Source organism: Leptodactylus fuscus, chromosome 2 (genome assembly GCF_031893055.1).
Source record: "Leptodactylus fuscus isolate aLepFus1 chromosome 2, aLepFus1.hap2, whole genome shotgun sequence".
Lineage (NCBI taxonomy): Eukaryota > Metazoa > Chordata > Amphibia > Anura > Leptodactylidae > Leptodactylus > Leptodactylus fuscus.
The window spans coordinates 205,555,811-205,569,842 of NC_134266.1; the positions used below are offsets into that span (position 1 = coordinate 205,555,811).

The window sequence follows — 14,032 nt, forward strand, 5'->3', positions numbered from 1 at the left end:
TCATATTTTACATGTTTAATGCAGCTGAACTAGAATCTGTAAGCAGAATGCAGGTAACAATTATCAATGATCACTCCCAACAAATGCAGACAAATAACCCACCGTCTAGAGCACAGTGTGATGTGCTAGAAGAATCAGGTGAAGTCAGATTCTAGACTTTATACAGTTACTCTATATACTGGAACTAACAAAAGTTCGGCAGAATTTAAAAAAAAAACAATTCATTGGAAAAAAAAACTCTGCATTTTTACCTTGATTTTCTGCAGTTATGAGGTTCAGAAATAGGTTACACAATATTTAAAGGTGAAATTATCATTTTACATTTTTAAAAAACAAATGGAAAATTAAATTACTGCAAAACCACAAAGACAAGTAGTGAGGCAGCCACTGATCTAATATTGATGGACTATCCTAAGGATTTTATTTAGCTCGAAACACCCCCCCCCCCCCCCCATACATGCTATGTACTGTATTCCTACATGTACTTATCTTTACACTTTCAGCAGAACCAAATATACCATACCCAAATCAATGGAATCATCCAAATGGAAGTCAACAACTTGAGTTATGGAACTGTCAAATGTTCTGATTGGGGTCAGGGGGTTATTAGAGACGCAACCTCACGTCTTCTCATCCTACAGAAATAAGTTCAATAATAATAATAATAATAATAATAATAATAATAATAATAATAATAATATCTGCTTCAAAAACTTGAAGCAGGTCTATTCTGCTTGACAAACTACTCTGAACATACCCATACAAACACATACAGCCAGGCTTCTCCCCAAATATTGCAAATAGATTATTGAGCAGTTCCATATAAAAGCTATGATTCTGCATATTAATAGGGTCATGCTTACAGTCATCATAACATGTCATATCTTTCTTGCCAATGAAATAGTTAAACATTCGTGCTATTTTTTTACAATTTCTTTAGGTAGATTTCATGAAATGATAAAAAGCTCCAAGTTACGGTAGCATTCTATGTAAAGGCATTTCTAACAATTGAGGAAACTGTGTCTATATTTAAGAAGAGAAATTATCTGCCCTATAAGTCTATTAATAGTGGGATAATAAAGGGTCTTCCATTACCTGTCACACATAACCTGATGCTCTTCACACAGAATTGTAACTGGAGAAGACCAGCACCATCTAGTGGTAAAATACAATGCTGCAGCCAAACAACTACCATCCTCTGACACAGAGCAGAGACTGTAAGGAGCAGCATGCTCACCATTCACATGTCATTCAGGAACTGTACCCCTAAGCATTGAGAGATAAAACTAAAGTATAGATGGAATCAACTATAGGAAAGGGCAAATAAAAGTCTTCCTCTTATAAACATTTTATGATGCAAAAAATTTAAGGAATTGGATAAGACTAGAAAAACATGGCTGTACTGCTAGTTTTTTACCCCTTTTACCGCTAAGCAAATGAAACCATTAAAAACCTTTTTTTTTCTAGGTAACACGTCAGAATAGCCTTTAGAAAGGCTATTCGTCTCCTACCTTTGGAAATTGTGATGGGGGCGTCCCCATTGCTGCTCGAAAACCGACTCCAGCGCTGCCTCTGTCTTCTTCTGCATCCTCCCCTTCCTTCTTCGGCTTGACGTTGGACGACTGCGCAGTACGCACTATTCGGCGAACTTCGCCGAACATACTGCGCATGCCCGCGACCATAGTGCCAACACCGCAAGTTCGCCGAACAGAGCATACTGCGCAGGCATCCGACGTCAAGCCGAAGAAGGAAGGGGAGGATGCAGAAGAAGACAGAGGCGGCGCTGGAGTCGGTTTTCGAGCAGCAATCGGGACGCCCCCATCGCATTTTCTGCTCTGGGGGACGACTCCATCGCTGCGAGAGAACTAATTAGCATACCGGTACAAACCTGTATTTCGAACGAACGGTGCGGAGGAGATCACTTCCAAAGGTAGGAGACGAATAGCCTTTCTAAAGGCTATTCCGACGTGCTACCTAGAAAAATACGTTTTTTAATGGTAGAATCCCTTTAAAATTACAAGACTTGCCACATTTGTACAAACCAATATTTAGGGATGTTGTGAATATCTGCAATTCAAAGATGCCAAAGAAAATGCTCTGTGAGTGTCAGGTCCAATATAGTACTATATAGCCCCACGTACAGAGCAGTAGAGAGAGTCAGAAAATAAGTTACCAACCCCCAGCTTAAAATAAAATGATTAAACATTGTATAACGTAATTAATATTGTAGAATTGAATGCAAAGGTTGTGGAATATTTACTTTCATAGGAATTCCATCACTAGAGTTTAATGAATTAGAGGAGCTGCCGTCTGAGAATGAGGGAATTGGTGTCAAACTGTGGGAAAACATTGGAGTCAGAGTCGGTGGTACGGCTTAAAAACAAACTGATTGTTAAAGGGGTTTTATGGGATTAGAAAATTGATGACCCATCCTTAATATGTGATCAGTGACCAACAGAGATCTGCTGACTGAAGCACTGCTTCCACTTTATAGTTCTGTAATATCACGTTCATTTATCACATGGCGTTTGTGGAGCTGCAACACAAAGATATAGTCAGACAGGTGGCCATTGGGAGTCAGATATAGATATTGATGACCTAACCTAAAAATGTGCCATTAATTTGTATATCTTGGAAAAATGGGTCATTATAACCTTAGAGACTCAGGAAACCCCTCACAACTGTGTCGATTTGAGGGAGGGGGGTACTTGCCCACAAAGTGGTCACTATGAGGGATCCACTTCGGTACAACAGATAAATAAATGGGAATCAAAGAAGTTGAGCCGCTTTACACTTCAAACAGTAGCACAACTTAAAATTCTGTTTTACCAGACTACTTGCTTTTTCTTTCTGACCATTTTGGTACATACATAAATGATGACATTAATATATATTTTCTATGTGCGATCTATTCCCACCACTAACCACGTTCTTTTGCCTGTGTACTTATAAGTATAAAGACTATTGTACAAAGTATATCCTTACAACAATAATTCTCTAGCACTGTCTGATCCTGGGTATATACCGGTAGTAGATTGGATTACAAGAAGTCCTGTGACAAATGAGATCCCTACTTTTGCCTCCCCCCTTGAATACCACAATCTGCTGTGATTACGGCATACAAGGGGTTATCCAACAGCAATGGCCTCTGTGATTAGAGCATGTCCTTGGTGTGGCTCTTTATATCTTCACTATACTATCATGCTGCAAGGTGTCAAAGACATGAACAAAAAAAAATTGTTTTCAAGTTCTGCAAGCCCCCTGTATAAGAAGAACAGGGAATGTATCCCAACACAGAGAAATGAAGTCCTGGCTGCACGTGTGCAGCTCTCTCCATTACAAATCTTTACACAGGGAAGATGCCATGATGGTGTCTACAATGGGGACCACTTTCCAGGTCCCTGCTTGTGTGTGTTTTCAAGTACATGTGAACTACACATGCAATCTGATGCATTCATTTACAGTATTAAAATAGTAGACATACCATAGTTTGTGTCCATTTATAAAGTAGGTAACTGTACATTTTATATTAAAACGTCTGGATCAAATCACTTATTTTGCCTTGTGCTTTTCGGAGGTTGTGACTTCTGTAATTGTAAAACAGTACAACTCTCTTGGAATAAAACAAACCCTGGTACAGAAATGTGGATTGACTTACTTAATCACTTTGCATGCTTCAGTAAGTGCTGCTCCACTGACTCTGGTTCGGTCTTCTCTAGCTCCACCATCCCTGAGAAATCATGTGTTCCAGTTTCTAGCACTCAGTATGCTAGTTAGGTGATCCCTATATGTCTGCCCACCTGACAGTGCAGAGCCTAATTAGCATATTGGGTGCTGAATACTGGAAGTATAGTGAGGAAACCTTTTTGTTGCATTCATACGGAGGAAGTTGGCGCTGATTCTGGCGAGGACCCCACGCCAGAATCAGCGCTGGAAAAATTAAAAAAAACTCCCATTGACTTCAATGGGTTCCAAATTCCACTAAAAAAAATAAAAATAAAGGGAACACTCAAATAACACATCCTAGATCTGAATGAATGAAATATTCTCATTGAATACTTTGTTCTGTTCAAAGTTGAATGTGATGACAACAAAATCACACAAAAATCATCAACAGAAAACAAATGCATTAACCAATGGAGGCCTGGATTTGGAGTTCCCCCCAAAATTAAAGTGGAAAACCACACTACAGGCTGATCCAACTTTGATGTAATGTCCTTAAAACAAGTCAAAATGAGGCTCAGTAGTGTGTGTGGCCTCCACGTGCCTGTATGACCTCCCTACAACGCCTGGGCGTGCTCCTGAGGGATCCCCTCCCAAACCTGGACTAAGGCATCTGCCAACTCCCAGACAGTCTGTGGTGCAACGTGACGTTGGTGGATGGAGCGAGACATGATGTCCCAGATGTGCTCAATCAGATTCAGGTCTGGGGATAATGAGAGGTCTCCAAAAGAATAAATTATTCCCCATATGTTTGTTACGATTCTAAGTCTAAGGATTTATGCAACTCTGACAGGTGCCAAACTGTGATAAACTGCCCAGTGCATACCCAAAACAACAGATCAATGGCCTCTGTGATTAGAGCATGTCCTTGGTGTGGCTCTTTATATCTTCACTATACTATCATGCTGCAAGGTGTCAAAGACATGAACAAAAAAAAAATTGTTTTCAAGTTCTGCAAGCCCCCTGTATAAGAAGAACAGGGAATGTATCCTAACACAGAGAAATGAAGTCCTGGCTGCACGTGTGCAGCTCTCTCCATTACAAATCACCCAGCTTTACACAGGGAAGATGCCATGACGGTATCTACAATGGGAACCACTTTCCAGGTCCCTGTTTGTGTGTGATTTCAAGTACCTGTGAACTGCACATGCAATCTTATAGGAGTATCCCTTTAACCCCAGTTCACTGCCAATAGGACCTACAATGTACCACATGGACATCAAAACTGGATCATGGATCAGTGGAAGAAAGTGGCCTGGTATAAGGAATCATATTACCTTTTGTATCATGTGAATAAGCGTTCAGTTATGTCAAGTAATTGGGGTAATCCTCAAGATAGGTCACCAATAATAAATCAATGGCTGTCTGCTGTTTCAAAGAGCTATGACATTTGTACAAGCACGATGACCTCTTTAACATTTACACTGGTCACCGTCTGTTTTATAGCAGCCATGCAAAGTAACTACATCCCCGTCCCATAGAAGTGAAAGAGATGAAACCATAGTTGCATGGTACAACTGAAATGAAAAAAGCCGTGTGCAAGTCAAATAGTGAAGAGATCACAGTGCTTGGGCGAGAATCGTGGCCCTACAAAACAGAATAGCTGTTTTTGGTCATATCACCTCCCAAAAAAAGAAATAAAATGTAATCCAGAAGTCATATGTATTCCAAACTAGTACCAATATAAAAACTACAGCTCACCCTGCAAAAAATAAGCCCTTATGCTGATACATCAACAGAAAATTAAACATATGAGCGTTAGAACAAGATGCCACAATACAACTCATCCCACAAGAAACAAGCTTTACACTACTACGTCGATAGCAAAACGAAATAAAGTTATGGCTATAAGAAGAGGATTACAAACAGGAATGGAAAAGAAAAACCTTTCCTCATAACCAAGTCAACCAACACCAAGAAGAAAAAGTCCTGCCTATAATATCACACCTGAAAAAATATCTTTATGGCAATGTTACATTTAGTGATGCTGTTAAGAATCGTTTTATTCTCTATAAAAGCTGTTATTATAGTCACCAAGTCTTTATGCTGAACCCTAAGCGCACACACAGCTACACATTATCCTTGTGAGCAGAACACGGGTCAATTATCTGAATAGAGACACTGGCACCTCTGGAAAACTTGCAAGGCTGCTACATGAGATGCAACTTATTTAGCCTTGTGTAGGAGTGTGCCCCCGCCCGATGAGACATTGCCACCCTGTGATTTCCATGCAAATCAGGGCAGTTAAATTGTTAGATGATGGCGCACTGTTAAACGTGTACGACTTTAATGTCACCAAGCGATCGGTTTCCTTCTGCAAATGTGTGTGTGTTAAGCTGATTGATGGGCCCTGTAGGAGGAAAAGAATAGCTTACATGAAGGTCTGCACAACAATGTGACATTCAGAAATCAAAGTACTGAGCTGCCTGCAAAAGAACAATTCCCTTGCAGCAAACCTTTCAACAAACGTAGTCATACACAAGTGAATGCAAGAAGGAATCATCTCCATACAGTTAGAATATACCCGGAGAAATAAAGCAGGTGCTGATCTCTCAGGCGGAACACTTCAGCACTCAACTTTGTGAAGGTCGTTTCAAGGCTTCTTACAGCTTACTTCGTTAAACAACAGGGACAAGGAAGGCTCAGGCTTCTCTGCTGCCGATATTAACTTCAATGCCGCATGCACGCAGCACGTAGGATGAAGGGAATGAGAAAAGATAGGTAATCTTAACCTGCAACTTACTTATATGTCCACGGATATTTAGAACCGCGTGAGGCATTATTGGTGAAGTGCCCCAGCTACTGGTGAACCGCCTATATAAAAAAAACAATCCGGTCTGTCAGCAACTTGTATGGATGGAAAATGTCCTCTTATTGGAAAAAGCAGTACATAAAAGGACAATACAATAAAAGGACATTTTCCATCCATACAAGTTGCTGACAGACCGGATTGTTTTTTCTATTGCAAACCCTTTTGCCTGGAGAGGGGTTTCTGCCGTGCAATTTGTGGGATAATCCCCAGATTTGCTGGTGCTGCTGCAAATATATATTCGTAACACATAAACTGGTACTCCTGGAACAAAAATGTACTAAAACATAACTTTTAATAGTCTGACTAAAAATAGGAACTCGTTCCCTTTAGACATACAATAAAAACCAAACAAAGGGTGGGGGTAGGGATAAACACTCACCCATGCTCCCACCCTAAATCACACATAGGTTATTAAATAGGAGGGGATGGTACAGGTTTCTTTAATTGGTCCTATGTTATTGCCACACTAGCGATCTCTAAACATTAGAACTCATAGAAAACCCTCACTCCATTACCCCACTGACACTCGGTTCTGCCCCACCCGAAACTACACTCCTAGCTTGTATTGATTTGGTCGGTCAGTATGAGGTGATACTAACATGGATAGTTTTTAACCCTGGTATTGTTTCTTGGGCTGTAACAATGTATCCCATCACACCTCATATACTAAGCCCCTGAGAGCTCTCTGATAAACCCCTACATTAGTAGGTGCTCTCTCTTTTGGGGAAAATTGCTAGTAGATTTCATGGGTAGGGAAGCCCCCTGGCACTACACACCACTAGGGGTTAACTAAATATAACAATATATAACAATGTATCCCTCTCTACGCGTTTCGTTATGTACTCCTCAGGAGAGTAATATCAAGATAGTAAATAGAGCGTCAAAGAAAAATAATGAATTGCGGTTAAAACCACATTTCCTGCAGCCCTGATGGTGGGCTGCAGTATAGAAGCGAGTCCACCCTTTGTTTGGTTTTTATTGTATGTCTAAAGGGAACGAGTTCCTATTTTTAGTCAGACTATTAAAAGTTATGTTTTAGTACATTTTTGTTCCAGGAGTACCAGTTTATGTGTTACGAATCAATTTAGTTTGGTGCTACCAACCCAGTGTGTACATGCAATATATATATATATATATATATATATATATATATATATATATATATATATATATATATATATATATATATATCAAAGAGAGAGAGAGAAAAAGCTCATGCTGCAATAGTACCAACTATGGCAATATAAGGACTCCTTTGGTGTTTATTTCGGCACTGTTTAGAGCAAGAAGGACGTAGTCGCTTACCTCTCTGAGGCAACCCCAATTCCTTCATTGTTCCAAACAGCTCATTTGCATATTGAAAAGATCGCCATTTCAGAAAGCCCCCATCCATAAGGGAAACACTGATTCAGGTGACCCTGACGTATCTATCTGCAGGACTGGGCCGATATTCTGGGTTCTGGTGAGAGACTCCCTCCAATGTCGGTTTTAATGTCATTTTCAAAACAATGTCGAACATGACTCTAAAATGAAACACAACACTTTTTCATCCCCCTCCCCCCTCTCCACCTGACAGTACTTGTCCATAGACCGGTACGGGAGGGGGGCATCCTTAGCGCCCAGCCATGACACTGAGCGTTAAGGAACACCCTCTCATAGTTACACCGTCAGGAATGCCCTCCTGACAGTGAAGTTCTAGCAGTAAATGCACCGATAGCTCTTCACCCGGGGCACATGACAGAAAAACCAACAGTATGCTGAATTCAGTGCACTGTCTGCTTTCTAGTGGTATATAATACCACATGTGCCCGAGGACATGAAAGGTCCTCTTTAAATGGGTTATCCAGTATCTACTATTTATGGCCTATTGTTACTAATAGCTGTGCTGTCTCAGTACAGCTGATCTGTGGGTATCCTGTGTGTCAGACCCCTGCAGATCTAATACTGGTGACCTATTGTAAGGATAATCTAACTTAAAACTGCAGGAACAATTGAAGGATCTGGAATGGCCATCACAACTACAGACCTCAACATTATTGAAGTAAGGAAAACATGCGGAGAATACTAAACCAAAGGATTTACAGGATCTGGAGGCTTCTTACCAAAAGGAATGGACAGCTACCTCTTGACAAAATAAAAGGGACTTAACAGTGACAAAAGGCTTCAAGTCATTACTAATAACAGACAGGTTTTCTAAGAAATGGTACATCCTGCAAATTCTTCCTGGGGTATGTACACATATGAACTTTTGTTAAGGTTTATATTAATTAGCAATGATCTAGATTTAAAAAAGAAAAAAAAAAAAAAAAAAAAAAAAAACATATGCAGGTCACAAAGCAAGTCTAGAAAACTCTTACATGTCAAGGAGTCATCTCCAAACTATTGTGCTTTTGATTTAAAGGGCTGCTGGAAACTCTGTCTCTAACAGCAGCTAAGGGGGCTGTCACACCTGCGCTCGTTCTCCGGTTTGTACATTCCGCAAGGGGTTTCCGTCTTCAGCTTTGGCGAAACTGGACAGGGGATGGATACCCGGAGGTCAGCTTTAAAACCCATTTGCTTGAATGGGTTTGTAAAGGTGCCCATGTATGTGCACCTTCTGCCTGTCCTACAGACATGTAGGACTTTGTGTCCGGCTAAAAAAAAAAAAAAAAAAAAAAAACACCTGTTTCCCCGCGGACAGGAAGAAGACACACACGGGCAGTTACATTTACAAACCCATTCAAATGAATGGGTTTTAAAGCTGACCGCTGGGTTTCCATCCCCTGTCCAGTTTCGCCGGGGCTGAAGACGGAAACCCCTTGCGGAATGCACAAACCGGAGAACGAGCACAAGTGTGAAATCCGCGAGCACAGGTGTGAAATCCCCTTAAGGAAAGATGGCGTCTCATACAATCATTTCACGTTTCACTATCCTACTAATATTATAAATGTGAAAGTTTGGATGTTTGTGTTTTTGTTGAAATGACATGGCTTCACGACTGTTATGGATTTATGTTCACATACTAGATTACACTGCTCCTGCAGCAGCTTATCTCAGGTCCCAGGTCAGTTCTCTCTCTGTGTAACACTCAGATAACCCTCAGTCCATTGTGTACAAGCATCTGCATATTATCTGATGTGTTCCAGGCAGTGCTGACACACTGGATGGGAAAATACCTTTAATCCAAAATGGAAGTTTGCTAATATTAAACCTGCCGGGAAAAAGAAAATCTAATTTGTTGCAAAATTCTAAAACAGGGACAGCTATGAACGTAGCCAGTAATCAGACGGGGATCATTGGCGCCAACAACACACTCATTATATTGTGATCCAGCGAGCTGCTGAGATACCGGAACAACCATGGGCACAGTGCAAGAAACGATTTTAACGGTAGGCCAGCTTGACAGCTGCCAAAATACAGGAGCAGGTGGATCATCGACGCCAACAACACGATCATTATATGGTGTCCCAGTGAGCTGCTGAGATGCCTGAACAATCACGGGCACAGTGTGAGGAACAAGTTCAGCAGCAGGACAGCTTAAGAGCTGCCGAAATGCCGGAGCAGGTAATCCATCGACGGCAGCAATTTGCTGAATATAGGAGGATCATCAACGCCAACAACACGCAGACAAAGTCGCGGGCAGAGGCTAGTATGACTATATAGATAAGACATTGAGGTAGATGTATTAAGACTGGTGCAGGGTTCTGGCCTCCAGCGCAGGAATACCTGACTGATTTAAGAGGTTGCAGCCACTTCATAAATCTCTTGTTCCCCGTGGTAGTCGGGCCTATATGACTGGCATACAATACGCCAGTCTTTCTAAATTTGTCCCAATGTATGTATAGATAACTAAGAAAGATGGATGGGATTTTACAGAAAAGAAGAAGAGCAGCTGGTATTATAGCTATGCATAATTCATTTACTGTGATTCTATTTTTTTATTTTTTTTATTGGGGCCTGGAGGGCTGCTTTTAGCATTCATGTAATAGCCTGAACTTGGTAACAAATATCACAAACATGTGTTATGTATGTATACACACACACACAGATATATTTTCATACATATAAGGTATATAGCAAAACAGCATATGGAAATTGAAGGGACATAGATACTTACATGTTCATAGCTCCTCCAGAATCCCTTTAAGCAATCATTCATAAACCTGCCATATGTTCACCCTGGTCTGTACGTGAGGGAATAGCTTGCTGCATATTAAATTTTATTTTACATAAAATAAAATGCTATGTTTTATTAATACTTTACACTCTCGATGGAGAAAGCCTCTAAAGCCAATTCTATTTCCTAAAGTCCTGCATTGCACTATATATACTGAAATGTTCCTGAACCTTGGCGTAGATGCAGAGCCCCTCTCCTGCAGTAACAAGTTAATAAAACAAGGTTGTGTATTATTTTTAGTGTCTCTAGTCTTATTAAACGCATTTGTGACATGGCTACCGTGCCGATGACTGTGGTTATAGGAATTCTGCCAGATCTTATTAAACAAATCAGTAAGAATCTAGAAATTCAACATTGCACATGAGGAGGAGGCATTGTGCCCCTTAAAATTCCAAAACTGGTTGGCGCTCCTAATCCACAAAAAGCAGAATGTGAAAATGGAAAATAAGCTTTCAAGTATTCGGATTTCCTGTGCCCACACAGTGCTGTTAATGAATGGTGCATCTGTTACATTCGGAAACTTATTTTTAAGACTGTATAAACACAGGGCACGTGGCCTACTTGTGTACCCGCTGCTGCCCCTCTCCTAATTATTCGAGGTAGCACACTTGTCATGAATCCAGTCAAACCCTGCAGACCCAGCTGATAAACAAATAGAAACAGCTGGTAACTCGCAGCGCACACCGAAACCTCTCACCGCCAGTCAGCTCTGATTTACTTCACAAAGTAAATCCTCTCAGAAGCATTAATAAAACACCGGTGTGCATGCTCCATCTAGAGATGCCGAGGGAACATAATCAGTCCGAGTGAAAGCTGCCGCACTTGCCACACACAAGAGGTCACAAACACTGGTACACAACTGGAACGCAATTCCTTTTATAAACTCCCTAGAGAAAAGACCTCCTATAAAGCGTCTCCATCTTATAAGGGGGAAAAAAGGAAGATTCAGGTTCCCCAGATGTAAGACACAACCGTGACAATAAGGACATAAAAAAAGAAACAGAGAAAAAAAAACAGGACTGCTTGTTACCTTCTCTACTTTTCCTCCATTGATGTCGCTGGGGAGAAATTTCTTTCCAATGGTTCTAAGGTCTGTCTGAAAAATATTAAGAAAAGAGGAAAATGTAGTATCGTGCTTTGTAAAATGGTAGACGGCAAAAAAAAGAAGCAGTGCACCCTATTACGCGGTAAAAGTAATGATTTAATAGGTTTCATTTGTATAAGTGTTCTGTTCCTCAAGACGCTCAACAGGAGCACAATATAAATCAGCAAGCAGCAGTAACAAGCAGTGGGAAGAAAGCAGCGGGATACATAGCGCTACAGATGTCTTATTACACGGGTTCACATAACAGAGCACATATAGCGCTACTTGTAATATACTCTGCATTTCAACATGGTCGCTGAGGGCTGATCTCTGATACTGTACCAGAATCCATACAGAGCATCCACTATATCCATCAAGATCTGTTATGGACGCTGTACCATCACTGTTCAGCATTTATCAACCAGGTTATTAAGATAAGAAAGGAAATATTATCTGTAAGGTCTCTGAGCTGGGCCCCTTATCAACTGCCAAAGAGAAGGGCTGGTGACTTTCTTCCAACATGTCAGCTCTTCGATAAACCAATCTCACTTTTCAAATGTTTCCCAATACCCCAACATCCCATACACATTGGATAGTTGGCTGGTCCCGCAGATACAACCTATATTAAAAAGGCACTGTCTTTTCAATTTAGCATTAATGAACAGCACAAGTGAGTATAAGAAACTTGCATCTTATCAGAGATGAATGCTCGTTCTGTTCGTGTCAATCTGTTTCCTTGCCCCCCTCCCTCTTCTAAAATGACTTTTAGGCCAAGTCCCCACAATGCAGAAACGCAGCTTTTTTTGTTGCAGATTCTGCTGCATCTTTTTGAGCCAAAGCCTTCATCCTTTAGGTGAAAATCACTGCTGGATCAGTCTCAAGATGGACTGCAGGTGACATGTCTCATACGACTAATGTCTATAAAAATCTATCGAGAGGGAGGAGGGAATTAGCAATAAGTGCAGGAGCTAAGATATGAAATGTGTGTGTGTGTGTATATATGTGTGTGTGTTATCACTTGCATACCCAGCACCACACTGCTGAAAGGTACCTTTTGGCTTCCACCTTCCTTTGCACCAGTATACCGACAAACTGAAGAAGGTCTATACCAGACCGAAACATCTGTTCATTTTTTGTCGGATGTAAATAAAAATATACACTTCTGGAAGCATCGATTTTGAGTGCCGTAAATTCATTTTTAAAGCATACTATGGCTGTGAGAAGCCTTTTCCTGGCACCATATACCTGAAACCAAGTGACGGTACAGTATCATTATCAATCTGTGACAAAATATAAAGTGTTTAGTAAGGGAACCATAGCTGAACATTATTTCCCTTAGGCCTTATTCAGATGGCCATATTATATGCTCCATGTTACAGCCACAAATCCCATCCAGACCACGAGCCCTACAATGTTGCTAGTTATTAGATCCATAGTAGATGGATATGTAGATCCATAGGTCCACATTATAGGAGTCTGAATAAAGCCTTAGAGATTTAACTTGTAAACACAAGACCAGTGGTTCTTAACCAGGATTCAATCGAACCCTAGGCCATATGCACTGTTCATTCCAGTAAAAAAAAAAAAAAAAAAGACATATACCTATGTCTTGAATTTGGAAAAAAAATCATATTTGATTTATCACTAAAGAGTGGTTCGGTGAATGTGCATATGAAACTGGTGGGTTCGGTACCTCAAACAAGGTTAATAAGAACCACTGCACTAGACAGTACCAAACTAATACCACTGTATCTCTCAAATCAGAAGATCTAGCATTCCTAAGGTGGCCACAGACCAATTAATGTCGCCCCAAACTAACGATTTCAGTGGGACCAGCCAACTGTCTAAGGTCTACAGGACTGTCTTGCTTCAACAACAGATGTTTAGAGAAAGAAGAATTAGGCATTTGGATTTCAACATGCCCATTTCTCTGGTGCCGCTTACTATCATTTCCCCATATAGATCATATACATGCTCAGCCCAGTGTGCATGTAAATGAGGGAATAAAGAGGAATAGCTGTCTGACAAAAGAGTGTTGGGTCAGGAGCTCCTTATAGTTTACAGCTAGCTTTACTCTGCTGTAAGACCTATTATTTAGCCCAGGTCCACACCACCTTACGTATTTGGAGTGTGCTACATGTAAGAAGGAAGCAGAAATCAGCGCTACCCTCAAGATGCCCCAAGCTAGCCCATTCCAAGTGTTCTCCCAAGAGTGTGGTCTGGACAATGATGCCAAAACAAAGCTTAAAAAAAGGAC

The 14,032-nt window shown here is 40.7% G+C and overlaps 1 protein-coding gene across 1 annotated transcript in view; it reads right to left on the reverse strand.

Moving 5' to 3' along the window:
• TDRD3 (tudor domain containing 3) overlaps positions 1-14,032 on the reverse strand; it is a 224,731-nt gene that overhangs the window by 137,299 nt on the left and 73,400 nt on the right. Inside the window, exon 3 of the mRNA XM_075265433.1 lies at positions 11,722-11,787. Within this exon, the coding sequence (XP_075121534.1) occupies positions 11,722-11,787 (66 nt within the window). The remainder of the gene's footprint in view (positions 1-11,721; positions 11,788-14,032) is intronic.